This window comes from Fusarium tjaetaba, assembly GCF_013396195.1.
Source record: "Fusarium tjaetaba strain NRRL 66243 chromosome Unknown NRRL66243_c0000177, whole genome shotgun sequence".
Lineage (NCBI taxonomy): Eukaryota > Fungi > Ascomycota > Sordariomycetes > Hypocreales > Nectriaceae > Fusarium > Fusarium tjaetaba.
Genome location: NW_023501373.1, coordinates 26,711 through 48,280, shown reverse-complemented (window position 1 = coordinate 48,280; position 21,570 = coordinate 26,711). Strand labels below are relative to the sequence as shown.

Below are 21,570 nucleotides of genomic sequence, written 5' to 3'. Positions count from 1 at the left end.
CGGAAACAATGGTATTGAAGGTCTCCTCCTAGGCACATACTCATCTCGCTCTTGGTGTTACTGTCCAACTCTGAGCCTCGAACACCAAATCCCCGCTCTTGCGCAAAGCCTCCAGATCGATGAATACTCTCAAACCAACTTGTCCTGACTCCAAGCCGTGTACCCGAAACAGGATATAGACCTTCCGACGTTGCGTATCAGTATTCACGCTTTCACCAAACGACTGCATCTGGAATTCTGTTAGTAGGTATATCTGAAAACAGGTAAACCAAGGCATTACCCGTGCATATTGATGTTTGCTCATGTAGAATGGCGTGTCGAGACGAGCCGATGTTGTGGTCTTGACTTCGATGTAGTACTCTGGTCGCTCCTTTCTCCAGCTGTCCTCGAGATACCCTTTGTCGATCAAGTAGCTGGTGAATGTTCCTGTCACATCGTCAAAGAACAGGTCCCCTTGCTCTGTCCCGTACCAATTTCCAAGGGAGTTGTAGTCAGGGTGTATGCTGGCATGGTGTCTGACAGTACTTTGCCAGTTATCTCGAGACCATCCGGGGAGGGCATTGGGAAGGGTTGAAAGCAACTCAAAGACCTATTTATCTTTTAGTGAGAAAGGATCATTGTATGAGAGGCGTGCACTTACATATAACTCGCCAGCGGCACCAACCATTCGCTGCCACTCTGTCTGGTCTCCGACATAGAATCTGAACAGTCCAGAACGAGCTGTACTTTCTGCAAGACTTTGTGAGATTGCAGTCATGTCAAAGACTGAATTCTTGTGTGGAAACGTCGAGATGCGAGCAACATTGACAGCTTGAACAAGCATGGCCTGGTATGGAGTAGTGGCGTCGCGGATCACCTGAGCAGCGCTCACAGCAGGGACAGGAGATCTAATAACTGAATGCGGTGATGGAGAAGGCGAGGGGGCAGCGTTGTCTCGTCGTCTCTCTGGTGTACGAGGTGGTTCGGGTGTATAACTTGACAATGCACCCGCTTCGCATATCCCATAATGTTGGAGGATACGCCCAACATTAGAAGGCTTAGCTCGAAGGACACTGGAAGTGATGATCACCGCTTGAGGGTTGACAGCGTGTAATGGGCAGTCCAGAAGCTGAGCAGCGAACATCCGCGGAAACTCAGTCGCCATACAGTAGTCGCGATCGTCATCGTCTTCTGGAATGTAGAACTGCCATTTGCCGAACAAGGCCGATTTGAAGTGCATTCCACCTTTTGCAAGCGGTACTGTAATGACCTTGAAGCCATGATACCAAGTGATGTTGGTCTTTATGTCCGGATGACGGAAGACCTCTACCTTACGGATCGTATCTTGAAGGTTGTAGTTTCTTACCGTCGGCTTGCCATCGCTGAAATGCGAAGAGATCCTATTTGGTCATGTTAGCCCATAAAAATTTTCATTGAGAGGTTGTGTGACGAACATAGCAAGTGCGGCAGATTTGCTAGCAATATCATGGGCGAGAACCGTGTCTTCAGTGCCTTGAGATTCATCAACGGACGTCTTTTCCGTTACGACATTTGAAAGGTATCGCTTAGTCAATCCCAACCACTCAATGACTAGCTTGAGACGATGGACCTCCTCAACAGAAAAGTCGAGAAAGTTGGCATGTTCCTTCAAGGCTGCTGCGTATGCAGGTCTGTCATTTATACAGAAATCTCCCATTGCGTTCATAGACTGAACTTCTCCGGACGGCAGCTTGACCGGAAACACTCGACAGTCTCTTATCTTATCCGCATACACACTCGATGATGCCGTGTCTGCAGCTAGGGTATCAAGGAGCGACCAAAGAAGTTTCTTGAGGTCTGGAATAGGCTTAACAGTGTTTCTGACATTCTGGAGATTCTGATAGACAAGGGAAGGACTCAATTTGGGAACCTCGAGTAAGGACACGAAAAGGGGTGACATATCTGGATAGTAATATTCCAGGGCCATCTCGTCCCCACTGCGACAATCATTGTAAAAGACACATTCTGGAGCTTTGTACCACTTTTTGGCCCCTTCCCAAGGTCGATAAATGAGGGGGGAATCTCTAAATGCTTGCCTACAAATTTGTCAGTAACAGCGCTGAAGGCTAGAAACAGGTTGGGAGTCTTGGTTCTTACTTGATGATAAGGGTATTGATCTCGCTGAGGTTCTCCGTCTGTGCCTGAAGGATCTTGTAAAGCTCCATTGTCACCACCGAGTAGTCTTTCGTCTGATCCAAGGAACGAGACAAGTGACGCAGCTCACTGAGTACGTCGTGTTCGGTTATGTCGCGAATTGCGAGAGTCTCACTGAAGAAATCTTCCAGCTTTTTGCGATCTGCGGGCTCCATTTTGGCCATTACTGGGGACCACAAAGACTGCAGAGGATTGTAGACGTTAATGCCCCCAGGCGCGCTCCACAGACATGCGGACTTGTTTGCCCAGTTTTGCACCCGAGTACGTCTCTTCTCATCTCCTGGGCTGAGAGGTACGCAGAGAATACACTTGTTGTTGCTGAAGAAGTTTCTACTATCCTTAGCATGCTGTGTTGGCGAGACTGGTAACAGGAGCTTACCTGATCTGTGTTTGTACTGCAAAGGTAGCACTCAAAGAGCCATCGGGAACCTGAGAATGCAGTTCGAGGTACAGGTTAGTGACAGCTTTTGATAAATCACTCGTGATCTCAGTAGTAGCTTTAGATTTAGAAATGGAGCCCAACATCGCCAAAGTGAACTTGGTGTCGTCTTCAGTCCCAATGCCACAATGCTCTGCCAATTCGAGCCATGCAGGAACATCCTCGTCTTTCATCGGCTCATCAAGCTTGAGAAACGGCATGTTGTCCACTGACGCAAAGCTCTTCTCACAAATCTGCAGCAATTTTGGGAGCGGAAGCAGAGTCTCCTCCAAGGGATGCCTCACACCATCAGTGCAGAGAAACTCCATTCTTCTCATAAGAGCAGTCCCCTTCTTATCATCAACCCACTGCTTTTTGACTTCTGGCTTTTGAAAGTTCAGCATGAGTCTGTGAAGTGTAAGACCCGGGTAAGCTTTGACAAGAAACTTGTACTCCGGCGAGTAAGTCTTGTCGGCTTCTGCGGGCGGTTCTCGAACAGTAAACAATTGAATCTTTTCTTCGCAGTAGAGAATGAAGAATAGCCATTGCATCCATGTTTTATCATGACCGGGTGATGGGCTTGGTGGATCTTCAAGATAAGCTGGATGCACGAGTGATACGTCTGGTGGCTCGAGGCCCTCTGGGAATGGAGGGTTGAGGATTTTCCCTGGGGCCACTGGTCCTTCACCTGGGAGGTATACATACTCATGCTTTGGACGCTTTATACGTAGCTTCTGGTCAAAAATAACCATGATTTCTTGCTCCTCTTTAGTGATCATATCTTTCGGCTCAATCCGATAGAGAAACACAAGATGGGCCCTTGACTTGGCCAGGTCGAGCTTCGCCACTTGGGCAGGATCTTTATACATGTTTATGATCTTTGCTCGAACTTGCTGAAAAGTAAGCTTCTTTGGTTCAAACACCTCATAAAGCTTCCGACAATCCGGATTCGCGGTGGCAGCAGGTAGAAGCATTGGGAAGCCCAGATCTCCAGGGATGGGAATGCCATCAATCATGTTGTCATAGAATGGGTGGTCCTCTTCGTTGTAACTGACCCTCTTGAAATCTCCTGAAGCAAGGGGGATGATATTCAAGTAGCGAATAGAGGTCTTGCGGTCATGTTGCGGATCGTGACAAATTGCGAGGATGAGACGCGCCAGTCTGCCATGCCAATCTTCATCTCGATCCTTAAAGGTTCTCGCTCTCCAATCATCACTATTGGTGAAAACCTCTAGCCTCCTCAAGGTTTCCATACTCGTCATGTACGTTAGTCCATAATAAGTGAGACTATCGAGGTCTTGGTGTTCGTATTCTGAAGATAGATACATCTCTTGGAACAGATCAGGCAATAGCGGCGCGCCATACTGGTCCAATTCGTCCGCAGAAAGGCGCCTGAGAGAGACTGGCTTCGAGAATTCGCCCCTTCCTGTAAGCAAAACTGATACGTTGGAGATTTTGGATTTTAAAGTGGTATCGAATAGAAGCCAAAATGGGTCTATCCCGTTCTGGTTGATCTGGGGAAGGAAACGCATCCATTTGTATTGTGTGCCAGGTTTCTTGCAGAGGTCTTGGACTGCCTTTACGAGTGCATCCTCAACTGCCGTCTTAATTTTGACGTTTCTGTCCGAGAAGGGAACAAGCTTTTGTCTCGTGGCATCGGTAACGAAGTCAGAGTGAACCAGAAACTAGATCATTGCTTAGTTTTGGGATCCAAGTGCTATGGGTGCATGTGCTTACACTCAATCCGCTTTCAGAAATTGGCATGTAGGCAAATACTTTCTGGGACTCGATGATTGGCTCGCCTTTTACATCAACAGGAAATGCCAGTACTACTTCGGCGCTGTGCGTTTTGGCAGAAGCATCTGGAGCAATTTTTCGATGCGGGTTGGCTGGCAAACCCGTTACTGTTGATTTGTAAACCAGATAGCGATTCCATGTCTTGAGCTGGCTCGGACCGAGCTTCTTGGCTGTTGTGATTTGAGTTCCAGAACCGAATAAATCTCGGTCGAGAAGTACATCTTTCGAGCGCTGAACTTTGTTATCCTCACCCAGTACCGTAATCTTCAGTGACCGTAGGTTCTTCATGAACAGCAGCACGCTGTCGGGCGTATCCCACAGCTGGCTAATGAAGCTACTCCGTAGATCTTCTCTGTTCTGCTCCTTGAGAAACAAGATGATCCTTGTCCGGTTTCCGAAGAGGCCGCCATATGCTTCATGGTCCTTCACATGGCCGGGGAGAGTGGGTAGCTCGGTCCAGTGAGGTCTTACCATGCCAATACCAGGATCTCTGTCCTCGTGCTGGAGGTAGAATGAGTAAGGGCCAGATTCGATTTGGACCTTGGAAGCGATAGTGAAAACAGACTTGAAACCTACGCCTGGCTGTCCGATGTAGCCTGACGTGCCATCTTTGGTAGACTTTCCGAAATCGCAGAGAGCTTTGACGTTGCTCTCTGTGAAGCCGTCCTCGTTACTGCCGATTATCACCATATCTGGAGTAACGATAAACTGAACACCTGGATTCGCGCATGCGGCTCTGGCGCGTGTGTATTGGTTGTCGTCTGCATTCTGGAGCAGCTCAAACGCGACATTGATGTTCCCCGCAACCAGCTTCTCTACAAGCCTGGCGAGAGGTTAGATGCGGTAAGTCTTTGAAGGCGATTGCTTACTCTGTAGCAGCGGCATCAGATTTAGAATTGCTCTTCAGAGCTTCCTCTACTACTCGTCGTATATCAGTCGGCATCGCGTCCAGCTTTGCAGCCTCGATGTAGCCATGGCCGACAGCGATTTTCTCGATAAGCTTTTGCGCTTCGTCGCAAGCTTGAGACCCAAAAATGGCGCTCATTGCAATTCCATGCGTTCTCCAACTTATACTCAAGATAGAAAGATGGAAGAAAGTCAAGGCTGTGGAGTGCGGGAACTAAGATAACGGGAGCTCAAGCCTCGGCGCATGCCCATCCCAATCAGACCATCTCCCATCTGCCTTGATAACCTCCAGGCAACTTCGCAGCTTGGGGCTGGGTGACCTGACAGCCGTTGCGATTGCCTATCGAGGCGCAGTAGTGGTTTCTTCCAGATAGGTTAGTGTAAAGCAGGGATTTTTTCAGCTCTCGTTCGATTCCCAGGGTCTGTAACAGCCACTTTCTGCAGGAGTCGGGTCTAGCCTTTGGGCGAACAGTTTACACTGGCTCAATCTTAGGATCGGCATCGTCTCTGTCGCGTTGAGCGCGTAGCTAGCTCATTTCATTGGCGGTAGTTCCGGTAGTTCCGAGAACAATTCATCGTTATCGAGTGGTGAATCAATTAGCCTGGCTATCTGTACCCGTGACCGTTGAATTGTTCCTGGGATTATAGATTATCCACCCGCCGATTCAGATTTCAAGCGACAAAAACAAGTACCATAAACGTATCTAACTTGATCCAGTAGTGTCAGCCAGCGGCGGCGGTGGGGGCGATAAATATCATCACTATTGATTGATACTTACTCGTGGATTTGACCAAAAGGGAACCCCACTCATAGAATAAAGCTTATGACGCCTCAGCGAGGCATATCAAGCCACTACACTGAAAAATCCCATTTAACTTTAAATATCATCACTATCAATATATAAATGCTAACATAGATGGTAGATTTTAGGTTTCAATCTCCAATCCTGTTTGACTCCGCAAACACAAGTATCAAGACGCAGGTTTTCGTCCCCAAAGGAAATGCACAGGAAGATAAAGGTGAATCGAAGGATCCTTGATCTCATTCTTGACCTTTGCCATAAAAACCTGTATCTCTTCCTGTGACCATCCAAGTACAGCCGAGAAGATCTGTGGTGTGTATGATTCAATGGCTTTAGCCTCTTGGATAGACTGATATTTGCCAATTTCCTTGAGCTTCGGGTCTTTGGGCCATGACCCGAGTGGCATCTGTTACAATGTTAGATATTGATTAAATGATAGTTAGGTCTCGTGCATACCTTGCGTATCTCTTCCCGTACGTTCTCAAAACCAGCAGCAATCAACTTATCCTTCCACAGAGGAGCACAATCAATTGGTTTGCCGAACTTGGCAGATCCTTCACACAGCGTCTTTAACCATAGCTGGGCGTTGACGGCCTTTACGTCAGTACCATCATCTGATAGAAATGGTGCCGCGACTGCCTGCATTTCGATATAGCCGCCAGGAGCTAGGTGTTGTAAGGCTTGCTGGAAGAACCTATCATCATCGCCAATGCAGCCTTCCAGCTCCCGTGCGTGAATGAAGTCAAAGGGCGTGTGATAAAGCCACTCAGCCTCGAAATCGTCTACTTCAAATCGACAATTTGGCGGAGTCCTGCGGTATAGTTAGTCGGCTTCCACCCATGGACGTGAGGACAGTTGCTATACCACTCTGGTTGGATAGGGCTAAGGTCCGTCCCCAGGACCGAAGCCGAGGGAAAGTCACTGAAAAGCAAATTTAGCAAGAGTAAAACAGGCAAACCACGCAATAATTGACTTACTCGGCAAAGTCTATCGCCCAGATACCAGTGCCAGTTCCCAGATCCAGAACACGCTGAGGATGGTCACCAATAGGCGCCAAGAATAAAGCACCGTCTAGCATGAGAGAGTAAATGTGATGTACCAAGTCCATTCGTGTTTGCTCCTCTTCATCGTTGGGCTGGGAGAGGTTACATCAGCATTTCGATCTGAATGATACTTAGTCGTCAAAGCTCTGCGTACCACGAAGTAGGCACCTTCACGAAAAGCATGATACCGGCGGCCGTTCTTGGTCTTCTATTAGTAAGTCGGATGATTGGGGTTGTCAGGTGAACACCACCATGTATCTGTAGTTGAGAATGCTGGAGTTGATTGACGACGTCTGGCTGGCTGACCCCTCCCTTTGCGAGATGACGTTAGTCGGATCGGGAGCCATTGGTGTCGATAACTCACGACAGATTGTATGTGGAATCATTATCTAGAGTCTCCTCTTCCTAGACCTAGTCAGCACGGTGTTCAGCAAAAGTAACCCATGGGAAACACACGTCGACTTCCAAATGATCTTCTCTCGGCGGAGACTGAGTTTCAGGTACGAGGCCCTGGTCTGGGCTCGGACTTTTGTCATCTGCCATGGCTACAATAAAGTTGAGAAATTGTAACGTTTGCGGGGTTTTTGAACCGGACTTTCGGTCTGCATTTATGGCCCGCCAGTTCATCACATATCACATTGCATGATATCATCCCTGTAAGCAGCAGCCAACCGAGATTGAATCCAGTCCTCGCTACCAGGCGCCAGGTTATTGGGCAGATGGCGATCACAATGTGGATCTACCTAATTAGTGTTGGATATTGAGCTATTGCAATGGTAACTTGAAGCTGACATCAAATCTGTTCCATTTTCCCTGGACTGTTAAGACCTCATTCGAATTTTCCAAACATCATGTCTCGTCTTCCTGTCAAAAGGATCCTTCTTACCGGCGCAACAGGCTATGTCGGTGGTACTGTTCTCGACCACCTCATAAAAGCCCAAGATGAGGTTCTTAAAGGCCTCACTATCGATCTCCTCATCCGCAGTGATGACGCTGCCGCCAAACTTCGCTCGGCTTACGGCGACCGCGTGAATCCCATTCAATGGGCTGGTCTCCATGACATGGACTCTATCAGGGATATCGCATCCAATTACGAGCTCATCATCAACACTGGCTCAGGTTTTATTCCAGACGGAGCCGAAGCTTTTGTGCGGGGCCTCGCTCGTCGCGTTGAACCAGGTGTTCCCCCGCCTTGGCTATTGCACATTTCAGGTTGTAGCAATTTAGCTGATCGGCCACTTACACAAAAAGCGTATCCGGATAGGGAATGGAACGATACGGACGGGAATGCCGTTTATGAGTTTTTGAAGTCTGAAGACGCGCGAGAGCCTTATCCTCAGAGGACCACCGAGGTTCGCGTCTTGACTGCAGCTGAAGAGACTGGTGTGCAAGCTGTCAGCCTCAATACGCCTGTGATTTTTGGTGCTGGTAAAGGACTTTTCAACCAGCAGGGCATCATCATACCTATCATAATGCGCTACATTATTCAGCACGGATATGGGTTCAAGTTGAACGAGACTGCGAACTGGGACTGGGTTCATGTTGAGGATCTTGCTGACGCCTTTGTACTTCTCACGCGAACTATTCTGGATCGGGAAGACCGTGGAGTAGGCTATATTCCAACTGGGAAGAATGGCATTCTTTTTCCAGCTGTTGGGAGGGCTTTGCAGACCGAGATCGTGCAAAGGTGTCTTGATGCCGCGTTCGATGAAGGAATTTTGCCTCGTCAAGATACGCCTCCGTCAAAGGAGATCAGGGATGTTGCTTTACAAGAGCTGGCGGATGAGATCACAGCTGGTCTTGTTGATATGGCGGAACGCGGATGGGCGGGTACCAAGTCGATGAAAGGTACTGAACTGCAACGACTGGTTGGTTGGATTCCTAGTCGTTTGGAAAATGCTTGGAGACAAGATTTTAAGGATGAGCTTGAGGCATTAAAGACTGGGAAGAGACCATGGACACTGGAAAGCTGCATTGGTAAGGCTGGATAGGTCAACAAAGTACTCCTTTGGCGTGCTTGAGTTCAGGTACCCGGTTATACTGGATATGATACCTGTAACTGTTAAATTTGTTAGCAAATTAAAGATTCTCCACTTGCCGAAGCCGCTCTCCAGCAGGAAAATAAGTGCCATCAATAGGTACTAGGTCCCATTAGTCTTAGCTTAATCTTGCATAATAACAGTGGCTGATGGTCTAGACTAATCTAATATTCCAATAGTGCTTCACTTTGCATTTCATGGCTTTGGCTGGCCAATCGAGATTCTATATGGCTGTCTTGGATTCTCCAATTTCCTTTAACAACACGTGGTATTATCGACCTTATTATTTTAATCTCCTCCCTTCCCCTAACTTATACACTCTTTTCCATTCATACTTCATCTTTAATTGCCCCAACTCCATTCAAAACATCTCTCAATTACTGATTTCAAAATATCCACGGCAATGAGCTCGCGCACGAGGCGTATTGCTAAAGAAATTGGGGACTGTCAGGACACCGGTGTAAACGTGCGTACATTCTACCCAGCTGATTTAACTTATCTCGAAGCTTCTCTGTCAATTCCGCCAAATACACCCTACTTCGGAGGCACTTACACCATCAGCATCGTGATGCCCGATGACTACCCATTTGCGAAGCCGTCAATCAAGTTCAATCAAAAGATATATCATCCTAATGTCTACTATGAAACGGTACGACATTGCACTACACAGTGCATTATGATATCCTCTGACCGGGCGCTGAAACTGACGACACTAGGGGGGGGCTTGCACCAGGTGCTCTTGGCTCATGGGAACCAACCAATACTATCAAGTCCACCTTGAGCATGATAGTCAAGCTGCTTCAGCAACCTGACTCAAATTTCCCTGTCAATGAAGAAGCAAACTCGCTGTTTTTGAGGAATAATCCTGTGTTCAGAGAAAGGGCTCAGGAGTGGGCCGTAAAGTACGCAGGTGCCCCAGCTGCGGAAACGGACAGGTTTGTTTCTTCGATGCTCTCCCATTCTCTTATGAATAACAGATCCACTGACCATCAGTAGTGCTCGTTACGGAGGGTACAATCGGAATTTGATCGAGCCGTTCATTGAGATGGGATACTCTAAAGACGCAGTTCTCGAGGCATTCCAGTACGTTGGAATCGATCGCAATAATGGCAAAGACTATACTCTGGAGGAAGCTTATCTAGGCGATGTTATGTTAAGGCTATCCGACGCTCTATAGTGGGTCTGTGTCATCGAATAAGGAAGGAAAGCCGTGTCATCGACATGAACTGCAGCTCAGACTGTTATAGGTGGCCAGGTCACATACAGTTCGCCACATTCACTCCATAAGCTGGCGGTGGATCTACAGATACTGAATCTTGACATTCTCGACGGCTTAAATCATTGACACCATAGTGAAGATTCCCAAGACTATACTACTATACATTGAGTACCCCTATTTACGCACGTTTGACGAGTGAAGTAAGCCTCTTCGATTACTGGAATGCTACAGCCCTGGTCTGGCTAAAGTGGCTAAAATATGATCCCCTTCACCCGGTGCACTGGTCCCGGACTTAAGGACCTTGGTATTGTTTATAGTTCGACTTGACTGAAAATATCCGAAATCGTCGCGGCGTAAACGCCACTTTGATCAATCATTCCAGATCACAATTCCTAACAATGCCAGGCTGATAAATCACGTCTGATCCCTTAAAGACTTCCCGGTTGATCTTCTCTCTTTCCTCCCCTAACATGGGGCGATTCAAATTACAAATCGGCATAATAGCCCTGTCGTTCAGGGTTGCGGCAGCCCAAGCGCCGACAGGACTCCCAGAATGCGCCGTATATTCTTTCGATCTTTCAATCGTGATATTGACTGAATCTTGATCTAGATGAATTGTCTGCTTAAAATTATCACTGAGCCCGCATTCTCCAACTCGACGCAGGAACAGCTTTGTCACAATGAGATCTTTAGTGCTACAGTAGGCAAGTGTTTATCGCAAGCCTGCACTGCGATGGAGACTTTAAGTACTACACGCCCCTACAGTCGAGCTCTCATTTAGAATGCTAATCTTGACTTACGCGATAGGAACGGTAAACATCTCTGCAACCGAGTGCGGTTTACCGATACGAAATGACGGCGCGGCATTACAAATATCAAGCTGGGCAATCTTCAGTCTCGCCATGATGTTTGTAGCTCTGAGATTCGGGTGGAAATACTTTGAGAGGTCACATTGGGGACTAGATGATACTTTTATGATCCTCCCAGTTGTGAGTGCTGCTTCAAATTGCTGACGGCGAATGAGTTGGGATATGCTAATAGCCAGAAGGGATTTCTGATAGCGCAAGCAGTGCTTGTACAACTAAGTCAGAAAATTCTCCTCGATACCAAAGTCAATAAGTACATGCACTAATTGTGTAATAGTGGTCGAACATGGCGTTGGTCGAGATGTTTGGACACTCTCTCACGACGAGATCGTAACCTCGTTTAAAGTAACTTTCCCGATGTTAATCTTAGCTACCGAGTGACCGAACCAGTTACTCTTTTTTGAGCAGCTCAACTACTTTCTACTCCTCGGCCTCGTCAAAGCATCCATCCTAGCCTTTTATCTCCGAATCTTCCCCGATCACAAGTTTCGCGTCACAGTTTGGCTCACACAAATATTGAACCTCAGCTCAACCTTGATATGCCCCATAGTGATGCTTACCTCCAAGACGCCTGTTCAATCAAACTGGGAATCGTGGCAAAATATATATCCATACGGAAGAGTTCGGACCCAAGAGCTGTTATTCTTGACACATGCGATCCTCAACATTACGCTTGATGTGTGGATGGTGATAATCCCGATAACGCAGCTTTACTATCTGGGCCTGAAGATCAGAAAGAAGATTGGGGTGATTGCAATGTTTAGCGTTGGAGTCTTGTCAGTCTTTCTACTACCTCTCCGATAGTATATACTAATACCAAATTCTTTTAGTCTCATAATATGTAGTGTCATGAGGTTCATCTACCTCAGGTCATTCCTATCAGCAAAGCAGGGCACAGGTAAGCCCCGTTCAATAATATGCCATTCAAACCTAACTTTCGCAGAGAATAACGCTCTCATCGCACTAATATGGGCTTGTATCGAGCCCTGCGTGGGTGTCATGGTGGGTTGTTCGCCCAATATCCGCCAGTTTGTCCGAAAGGTTCGAAGCTCTGCAACGGGCCAGTCCAGCATTTCTGGGGCGCAGTACCATGCGTCTACCGGGATCTTCAAAAACCGGTCACTGGAGCTTATATCCGACGGCACTACTGCGGTTGAGTCTGAGAGATCTAGAGACAAAAGCTTTTCTGTTTGCTAGTGTTAGTAATAAATAATACCATATGAATATATCATAATCAGCCTTGACCTGCGGTTCTGACTCTGTCTTTGGGATATGAGAGCCTGACCAAGCGCAACATCTAGCTCCAGATGAACTAAAGGCCGACAGCAATTGAAGCTTTTAACTCGAAGCCGGTTACATCGGAAACTATTAATTACTTTATCGCAGTAGTAAAAGGTAACTTTCTCGGCTAAATGTATACTGCGTATCAAGAGCCTACAGTCGGGATAGACAGTCAGGTCCTTACATTACACTGAAATTGCCGGTATGATCACGTATTGCAGTGTATATAAGCAAAGTTAAGGCATTAACTAGAGAAGCTAGGAACTAAACAATATACCTGGACATATTCTTTGCTATACATTGCTGATGGATACTCTTAGTACTGCAGTGCATACATTGCAGGTTTGAAATATCGATCGGCGTCAACCTGCTCTTTACTTACTAGCTTTGAAGTATGTTCCCCTTACGAGTGGGTCAATCAAAAAGCTGATTATCTCTTGATCAAACTTTCTGGCATCCTTCTCGTATTGATACTCTGTGCATCAGCCAAGACTCACTACCGCTAGTCATGAACCCGACGATGGACCCAGATGGTCGGTGCGGAAAGTGGACAAGTTTTGTAGATGCCGTGAACTCTAAACCGGACAATCACGAGGCGGTCTGAAGGATGGGGGCCATTTCTGTCATATAAATCCACCAAGAGGTCCTCGTTGATGTGATTCTCTTCATCTCATCATAATCCTTTTACATCACTCAGCATCATGAAGTTTGCCTCTTCTCTCTTTCTCATTGCCAATGTGGCTACTGGAGCTCTGGCACTTAGCGGAGATGGCGCCGCGTGCCAGTTGAACATTGAGTGTCTCAGCGGATACTGCATGCCTCATACAGGCTCGGACAAATACGTATGCTGGGGCCAGCGTCGCAAGGGAGGTCAGTATAATCTCTGCATCTACTGTCAACTTCACAATAGAAGTCGCTAACATGAACAACTTTTGTTAGACTGGTGCAACGTCAACTACAGCGGAACAGTGTGCAACAACGGACTGACGTGCCAGTCTTATCAGGGTAAGTTGCATTTAGAGGCCATAGCCTTCCTGCGGTATAACATGCACGGTAGCAGATGCTAATTGTTTTCTAGGAAGCTTCTTCCTTGGCAAGTGCACTTAAAGGCAGCTAGAACTAAGGTCCTAGCTAGATAAATCAGTAGTGATACTACCTCATATATGCTTATTCTCTTGACATTCTTACGCCCCTGCGGGGTTGCATCTGGTGGCGCAGTAACATTTGCAGTGTCACGCAGGTGATGTGCCTCTATATCCACTCGACTCGTGTTGGGTGCTTATTCACTGTGATGCTTATTCACTGTTTACTGGCGATGATTGAATTTGAACTTTGTTTAGCGCATCTGCATTGACAAACAAATAAATAAACAAGTAAATATTGTGAATGTCTGATTGTGTCACGCCAACACGTGACCCCAGCAACGGGTTTTGAGCCTCGAAAACAAAGCCGAAACTTTCTTTTCATGTCCCCTCAGTACAGTCAATCATCGTTGCAACACTCTCACTTTGTACAGCAGCCTACGTGACGATGGTGTCGCAGAACCTCTATCTCTCTTACAAGAGGGACACAAAATACCTGTTGTACTGGATGATCAACGTATCCAATCGTCTGCTCAGATCCACCGATGGAGATGCTCAATCGGCCGCATCTGTCAACACGACAGGTCAAACCACAGTAAATGGTCTGATTTCCATGTCGACACTCATTTCTCAGCACAAGGAACCTGTACCCAATGTTATTTATCGACTTTTCGGATCCATCATTCAGGCGAGATCTCTCGTTAGCACCACGTTTCAAGAGCTTATGGGGCCTGATTCGGACGACGAGCTCAAACGAAGTAACGAAAGTCACCGACACTTCATAAACACTCTTCGCAGCGCCTTCAAGATTCTTGGTGGCGAAGAATGGGAGAAGACGAGCGCCACGACCAGCGACGATAGCGAGGACGTTGAACAGATCCTCTTCGCCAACAAATTCCAAGAATTGAGCGTCGACAAGGGAGAGTCGAGTGATGAAGAGGACGATGTCGCTCCACATTCACCAGTCGCTGCACGAAAAGTCTCACGAAAGCCAAAGGGCAAGGGCAAAAAAGCGAGAAAATACAAGAAGCCGAAGAAGGGCAAGAAACAAGACACGAAAGATCCTGCGACCGATGAAATACCTATTGAGAGCATCCGCATTATCGAGGACAGTGGCGAGGTCGGCCTTGTCACAGACTATCTACTCGCAGTCTACTCAACTGTCAAAGAATGGGCCGAACTCCGCGCTTACAATCAAAGTCTTTGGAAAGAGGTTGCATACGAAGGTCTCAACAGCGCTGTCGCTGGAGCTGTAAGCAACCTGACATTCTCCATGGTCAAACGCACCAACGCGGCTATCTTTGTCGACTTTCCGGGTCACGACACGTATGAAACTATCATGAACACCATCACTCGAGGAAACATGGAGAGGGCACAGGGAAACTTCAGGCTGTCTCTCTTTGCGGTCGGTCCGGATGGTGAACAGCACAGTCAGAAGGAGACAGCTGTGGATATTAAGGAGCAATTCCTTATCCACGCTTATCAGGACTTGAGGGCCTTTGTACTTGACTTCCAGGCCAATCGCACTGGCAAGCCGACAAAGGCAATGCAGGCGAAGATTGCCAAATGGGACCCAAATTTTAACTTGGAGCGCGCGACGAATGAGGAACGAGTGTACTGGCGGCGCTGCTACACCATCAAATGGCTCTACGATCTTGTCAACGTTTTCTCGTCTGTTGTGGTTCAGAGAAACACCGTCAGAGGAGAGAAGCATGTCTACGAGGAGGTGGATTGGTCCGCTAATGGTCCTTGGGGCGTCCATCGAATCATCTTCGGTTTGGAAGAATTCGCGGGCGACATCACAAACATGGCCATGAAGAAGCCCGGAACCGACATCACTAAAATGATTTACCCGCATCACGTTTTCCAGATGCAGTGTATCGTCGACTCATTCACTGTTTCTCGCGGTTGGTCTCTGAGTGCTCTGCACGGCCATATGCTTCAAGCGCCGGCAAAGAAGGGTCGTGCCCGGCGAGACGTCGACCTTTTTCTTGATCGACAGAATAAGCGCGTTTTTGCCGGTTACTGCCAAACTGTCGATTTACTCAAACAGATTCTCGATAAGGATGGTAAAATGGAGCAGCACAAAGACTTTTTTGAGATCATCAAGATCTCGCAGCTTGATTTCGTCGATTTTCTTGGAGAACACAAGTACACGACCGGCCTCGATACCATACCGCCCTCTCGTTTTGCAGACCACGATGCGAATGGCCTGCAAGAGTATTCGCCGTTCTTGTGTGGAGTTGGGCTTGAGGAAGGTCTTGAGATCGCTTATAGACTTGGCATGTACCTTTGGGAACGCATCCCTGAGCCAACGCTGATGATCCATCTTCACAATGCTGTTGTACAGAAGGGTTACCTCTCTCGACCTATCGGACTGTGCGCTACAATAGAGGATCTCTTCAAGCATACCTTCTTTGCACAGGGTCGCATACCACAATCGGAGTTTGTGGATGCTCTACTCGCGTCTGTAGGACAGCCAGGGTCGAGACAGGCGCAGGCGCAGAGTCAGGCCATTCGGCACAGAAGAAGGTATGCCGATAACATCCATCAGCTATTCGACTTGGAGGCCAACCAGATCTTCAAGAGGAACTCTATGCTTACTACTTGTCGCCGAGCGGGTTGGAACCTCGAAGCCATTCCTGATGAGGAGCTTCAATTCGGCAGCATGTTGTTCTTTGAGCGGCTTAGTCGAGCAAAACATGTTAGCGAAAATGAACTCGAGAGCACTGTCCTTGTTCGGAAGGCGAGAGCGGTTGGAATGACTGATAAAGAGATTATTGAAGCGACAAACAAACTCTCGTCGATTGCGAACAATACGCTCGAGGTACCAGATGAGGTCTTGAACAAGTATGCACCTGAAGGCTTTCAGTTACCCCCACAAGTTGGATCAGAAGTCCTCAACGGTCGCGATATTCTTGACTTGGCTAAATTCGACATTCTCTCCGACGTAGCAGGAATGGCGCCAATTTCGAGTCTTAACTATCTCGGCGTCACCTGCTGGCTACTCATCACGTTTGGGCGTATAGAGGAACGTCTCAAAGAAGCTGGAAATCCTGTGTACTTTGAGGCATACGAGGGATCTGGGCCTTGGAAATTGGAGAAGAGAATTGCTCTCGCGTTGCTTGCCCTGAAGGGAGATAATGAGGAGTGTTTGAGGATTGTTGCTGATACGTTGAATGAAGCTCGTTCTGGATTCATGGATTTTATCTACTGGGAGGACTTGGAGACGGAACCGAGAGAGAAGGAAGAACGTGTGGACCCCAGTGTTGGAAATGAGTGCACTGTCATGTGAATGGGCTTTGGGTCTGCTGGGGTTAAAGAGTGATGATTTGGTCTTCGTATGCTAGACTAGAGGTTTTGGTCATAGAAAGAAAGACAGATCCTGGACCACTTATGGAAGCACTTCAAAATCCCAATGTCCCTTTTTCAGTTGCTCTGCGTAGGCCATATATCCAGCCACTGCAACCTTCCAACATGCTGACATGTTTCAATGCTCAAGCCGAGATCGCGATATCAGCACAAGTCAAGTAAACCTGAGGAGTCTGGAACGAGTTCCACTTGAACGACAAGAGGGTATGGTTCGAGACATAGTCTGGGATTTTGATCTTGCCAGACACAGTGTAACCACCTGCAATAGAGGTGTAGCATGAGTTAATCGGCGCATTATCAACACCACGACATCCCTTGCCATCCGAGTTTCCATCAAAAGACTTGCATGTGAACCAATCATTGCGATGGCATGGCTGATCAGCAGAACAATCAGGACTGTAACCGCACTCCTGCCCATCAACATCAGTGCAGGGAAGAAGACCTTCCTCAAAGCAATTCTCAGCAGCTTGCTTCTCAGCTTCGGTGGGGATATAGTTTGGATCAAGAAACTTGTCGACAATGTCTTGGTCTTGACAGATACGATAGGCGTACATGCCTCCATGGTCACCGTTGTTGTCAACGCACCACTGGACATCGACAACTTGGCCGGGTTTGTAGGTGGCGATGGGTTCTTTGCCCCAGTTGGAGCCGGGCTGGTTGTAGTCGACGCTGACTCGGGCGTTGTAGCCGCAGGGACCAGAGCGTCCGACTTTGGCGGCGTCGAGGTCTGGCCAGGCTGTGACAGGCTCGAGGATGGTACACTCTGGGCATGTATCTGGGCCGGCCTGTCGCTTGTTAGCTAATGTTGGAGAGGTAGGATGGGGTTAGTTACTTCGGCGTTGAGACCGGTTCGGCTCATGGGTTTACTGAGGTAGCCGTGCCCGTACACGAGGGTGCACATGGAGGCAAGTTGAAGAGCTTGGAGGGTGAACATGTTGATAGCTTGTAGATCTTGTAACCTTGAATGCAGTAACTTGTCTGGGTGTCGAAACCGTTGAACTTGTGGAGGCCATCTGGGCTTCTTATACACGTTTTGCCCTTGTTCTCTCACAAACCCTTCATGGCTTATGAGGAAGATCATTTCCATTTTCTCTCGTTCCGAGCCTTTTACCTGATCATGGGGTTATTTCAGGTTTGTGAAGCTATCTCGATCATTGCCATCACCCTCGGCCATTAAACGGAGCATTCACTTCTTACAAGACCATAGTTCCACCTATAATGTTTCTTCTAGCCCTGTCAACTGATGTCAAGTAAAACCCTCTAGCTCCTTGATCATAAATTGCATTACTCACCCTTCGGCGCTTCTTCCAGCCCTGCGCTAGAAAAACAGACACATCGTGACAAATTTGACACCAAGTCATTTTGCAAACTAAACCAAATGCTCACTGCAGAAAGGGTAGCATCGATCGGCTACGGCCCGAATAAATGCATAATAAGGACAAATGCCAAGACTCATTCGCATAAACTCATCGGCTGTGACCGTTTTGGGGTCGTCGGACCTGAACATCAAGCGGAGACTCCGCCTGAACCTTGGGATTTCGGAGACTTTCCGCTACCCCAGTATGATCTACAGAACCTATGATCAGACTTCGCGAGTACTCAATGCTAAGCGCGCATACCAAAAAGGAAAGGTTAATGAAGTCGAGCCGTGCAGGCAGTTGAGAATATTCCAGATACGAAATGCCAATTGCTGCGTCTCATAATAGCACAAATAGCCCCCTATGGGATTGCCAGCGACATATCTACAAACCGTAATTGACTATAGACTTAAGCGACACTAAATAAATTGTCCAGGACTTCTACTGTATGCATTACGGCTCCTGCCGAATACCCCGCGTTCTCTGTCGATCATCATTGGGCGGCGACATGTCGGCCACTCTTGGATATTCGGCCCTCAGTCGGTGAACTAACCATATGTATTAATCTAGAGTTGTCTGATGTACCTAAACAGTAATTAGTCGAAACAGGTTCGACATGCCAATCAGTCAGGGTTATTTATTCTCGGGATGCTGTCCAAGGACATGCGGTAGCCCTCCATGTCATGGTCACTCTTCGTCAAATCATATGAAGATATTTGATAACGATATGTGGGTTTCTTCTATATCTCAAAGCTTCTCAAAGTTCTGAAATACATACGTTGGCCATTTACTCACAGGTTCTTCACCCCTTTTTGTTTTCTTGGACAAGTACAGACCGTCAGTACATTACGTTCTTCCAGAGTCTTACAATACCTCACCAACGGTACCTTGACCGCAACAGGAGTCCCATTAATTCGGCCACAGTTTCCATACTGTAAACTATGTGCCAAACTCGTTACTCATTTCGCTGGTTAGATGCACCATAGTCCGTACTCTCATCTAGGCTCATGTGGCCTCTCAGCCCTCCTGTTGCCATGCAGAAGACATAGCATGGTAAATGTCTTATACAATATGGCTATAAGTATTCAAAGTTCTTATTGGTCATTTTCTGCTAAGACTTTCTGGCTTTGACCAATACTCCTCACATATGCCTCGTCAGAAGTGCCGAAATGGCGCATCTGAAGGACAGCGATGCATCTTGATGACCCTTGATATTGCTTTTCGGATCAACCATTAAATTCTGCAGCAGATTGGTCTGTGGTAACTAAAGGATTTACGTCGTCGCGGTTCAAATAGACTTTGAGTAAGTATCTCACTTCTTCGAAAACATGGAAGGAGCGCATGCGAAACCACGTGTCGTCACCAGATCAGGCAATTGTCCCAAATGGCAATTTTTTTCACGAGGCTTGAGTACCTGTGCGCTTAAGATATCAAGCGGTGAGCCAATTATGTCAATATCAAGATAACAAGAGTCTTTGACGCTGCCAAGTCTTGGTGATGAGGCAGGGTTTAACTTGGCGGGCGTATGACATCATTGACAAGGCTCAGACCATCGCCACTCTGCCCAGCCAAAAGACGAGCGACACGTACAAAAGAAAAGTAGCTATTCCAAGGAACCCCTTGACATTCTGAAACAAATCCAAGAACCTTAAAATTTATGTTTCGAACCTGATTTTCCAGCTGTCAGTCACGTATTAAAGCGCTCTCAATTGAATGAGGGTTTCACGACATTCCAGAGTCTCTTGTACCCAAAATGCGCCAATCAACTTTGTACCCATTTTTATGCCTCTGCAGGCTCGCTGAAAGCATTGACCTCTCGTCAAAACGCGGCCTTGCATACCACGGAGACGACCATAAATCAGATAATGAGCTCCTGATCTCGAATAATTCTGAGATCGCGTGGTATTACACCTGGTCGCTTTGGCAAAACGACCAAATCGGCAGTTCTTTACCATTCGTGCCATTAATTCACGGCCTCGACGATGCATCGGATTCTGAGCTCGAGTCGCGCCTAAATGGACTACCCGAATCATCTACGCACCTCCTCACCTTCAATGAGCCAGATGGCGAAACAGACACCGGCGGAAGCGCGATATCTGCCAAAGATGCAGCGCGCGCTTACATAGAGCATATTGTCCCGCTGAGAAAAGCAAAGCGCAAGTGGTCAATCAGCCATCCCAGCGTTACCGGCTCACCACGCGGTCTCGAATGGCTACGAGACTTTAATGAATCCTGCTACGACATTGACGACCATGGTTGTCCTACAGATTTCGTCGCGGTGCATTGGTACGGCGACGCAGGCGGTCTTAAAAATTGGCTGGGAAGTTTGCGCGAGTTTTACAATGAGACGGCGCCTGACGCACGGTTCTGGATTACGGAAATGGCTCTACCGAAAGGCGATGACGATGAGACGCTGGCTATGATGAATGAGAGTCTTCCGTATCTTGATGATAGCGATGATGTCCAGGCCTATGCATGGTTTGGAGCATTTAGGAAGGATGATGCGAATGAGTGGACTGGGGATAGCGTGTCGCTGTTTGATGATGATGGGGGTTTGACGAAGCTGGGTGCGGAGTATTTGGGTGGTGAAGAGAAGGGATTTGAGGAGGGAATGAAGGGGGACTCGGCGGGAAGTTTACAGTCGCCTTCGATGGGTATCATGCTGGCCATGGCCCTGATTTCGCTAGTTCATTTTTGGTGAAGTTACGGAGTAGACGAGTATATGATAGACGATAGATAGTGATGCCATTCATGAAATTGCATCGAGTGTGATAAGGAGCTGTCTCGGTCACAATTCCGCGTGGAATTTACTCTTCCAATTCGGATGCGGATGTGGATCCAGTTTCGTCCTGAACAGGAGAGATCGGAGTGTCAAGCAGCTCCGAGTGGTGGAGCGATAGATCCCGTCTCCACAGCCGTGTCTGAATTCGAGGGATATCCAGTTCGAAGACTTCTTAGTTCCGCACACTCAGACTTTGAGTCTTTGTCCAAAAATATCTGTTTCTCACAAGATCGCGAAGCATGTCCAATACAAGATGATTCTATTAGCCACTAGGACATCTTCGCACGAAGGAAAGCTCGCGACTATCCTACATCATATTCAGAAATCGTCAAGTTCATTAATCATCAAGTTTCTGTGAGAGATTCTCATGACTTGTTGATAAGACTTACCGTGATAAAAGCTACTCTGTATAGCCGCTGAAGCGATTGAACC

The 21,570-nt window shown here is 47.5% G+C and overlaps 7 protein-coding genes across 7 annotated transcripts; 4 read left to right on the top strand and 3 right to left on the bottom strand.

Annotated features, from left to right (window-relative positions):
- Positions 1–40: 40 nt before the first annotated feature.
- FTJAE_8254 (uncharacterized protein) lies at positions 41–5,432 on the bottom strand (the record flags this gene model as incomplete). Its single annotated transcript, XM_037355051.1, has 8 exons — positions 41–229; positions 281–589; positions 641–1,379; positions 1,434–2,054; positions 2,116–2,502; positions 2,552–4,275; positions 4,328–5,210; positions 5,257–5,432. 8 exons carry the CDS (start codon positions 5,430–5,432, stop codon positions 41–43), a joined length of 5,028 nt encoding a protein of 1,675 aa, XP_037204647.1.
- An 833-nt stretch (positions 5,433–6,265) lies between these two features.
- FTJAE_8253 (uncharacterized protein) lies at positions 6,266–7,682 on the bottom strand (the record flags this gene model as incomplete). Its single annotated transcript, XM_037355050.1, has 7 exons — positions 6,266–6,502; positions 6,553–6,907; positions 6,961–7,017; positions 7,074–7,231; positions 7,308–7,338; positions 7,504–7,544; positions 7,596–7,682. 7 exons carry the CDS (start codon positions 7,680–7,682, stop codon positions 6,266–6,268), a joined length of 966 nt encoding a protein of 321 aa, XP_037204646.1.
- Positions 7,683–7,990: 308 nt separating this feature from the next.
- Positions 7,991–9,130, top strand: FTJAE_8252 (NAD-dependent epimerase dehydratase; the record flags this gene model as incomplete). Its single annotated transcript, XM_037355049.1, has 1 exon — positions 7,991–9,130. One exon carries the CDS (start codon positions 7,991–7,993, stop codon positions 9,128–9,130), a length of 1,140 nt encoding a protein of 379 aa, XP_037204645.1.
- Positions 9,131–9,810: 680 nt separating this feature from the next.
- Positions 9,811–10,355, top strand: FTJAE_8251 (ubiquitin-conjugating enzyme; the record flags this gene model as incomplete). The annotated part of the gene is made up of 3 exons (XM_037355048.1): positions 9,811–9,827; positions 9,895–10,113; positions 10,175–10,355. 3 exons carry the CDS (start codon positions 9,811–9,813, stop codon positions 10,353–10,355), a joined length of 417 nt encoding a protein of 138 aa, XP_037204644.1.
- A 2,890-nt stretch (positions 10,356–13,245) lies between these two features.
- Positions 13,246–16,921, top strand: FTJAE_8250 (uncharacterized protein; the record flags this gene model as incomplete). Its single annotated transcript, XM_037355047.1, has 3 exons — positions 13,246–13,414; positions 13,484–13,549; positions 14,061–16,921. 3 exons carry the CDS (start codon positions 13,246–13,248, stop codon positions 16,919–16,921), a joined length of 3,096 nt encoding a protein of 1,031 aa, XP_037204643.1.
- Positions 16,922–17,123: 202 nt separating this feature from the next.
- FTJAE_8249 (glucoamylase precursor) lies at positions 17,124–17,932 on the bottom strand (the record flags this gene model as incomplete). Its single annotated transcript, XM_037355045.1, has 2 exons — positions 17,124–17,783; positions 17,831–17,932. The coding sequence occupies 2 exons, from the start codon at positions 17,930–17,932 to the stop codon at positions 17,124–17,126; spliced, it is 762 nt and encodes a 253-aa protein (XP_037204642.1).
- A 2,177-nt stretch (positions 17,933–20,109) lies between these two features.
- FTJAE_8248 (uncharacterized protein) lies at positions 20,110–21,057 on the top strand (the record flags this gene model as incomplete). The annotated part of the gene is made up of 1 exon (XM_037355044.1): positions 20,110–21,057. The coding sequence occupies one exon, from the start codon at positions 20,110–20,112 to the stop codon at positions 21,055–21,057; it is 948 nt and encodes a 315-aa protein (XP_037204641.1).
- Between the last annotated feature and the right edge of the window lie 513 nt (positions 21,058–21,570).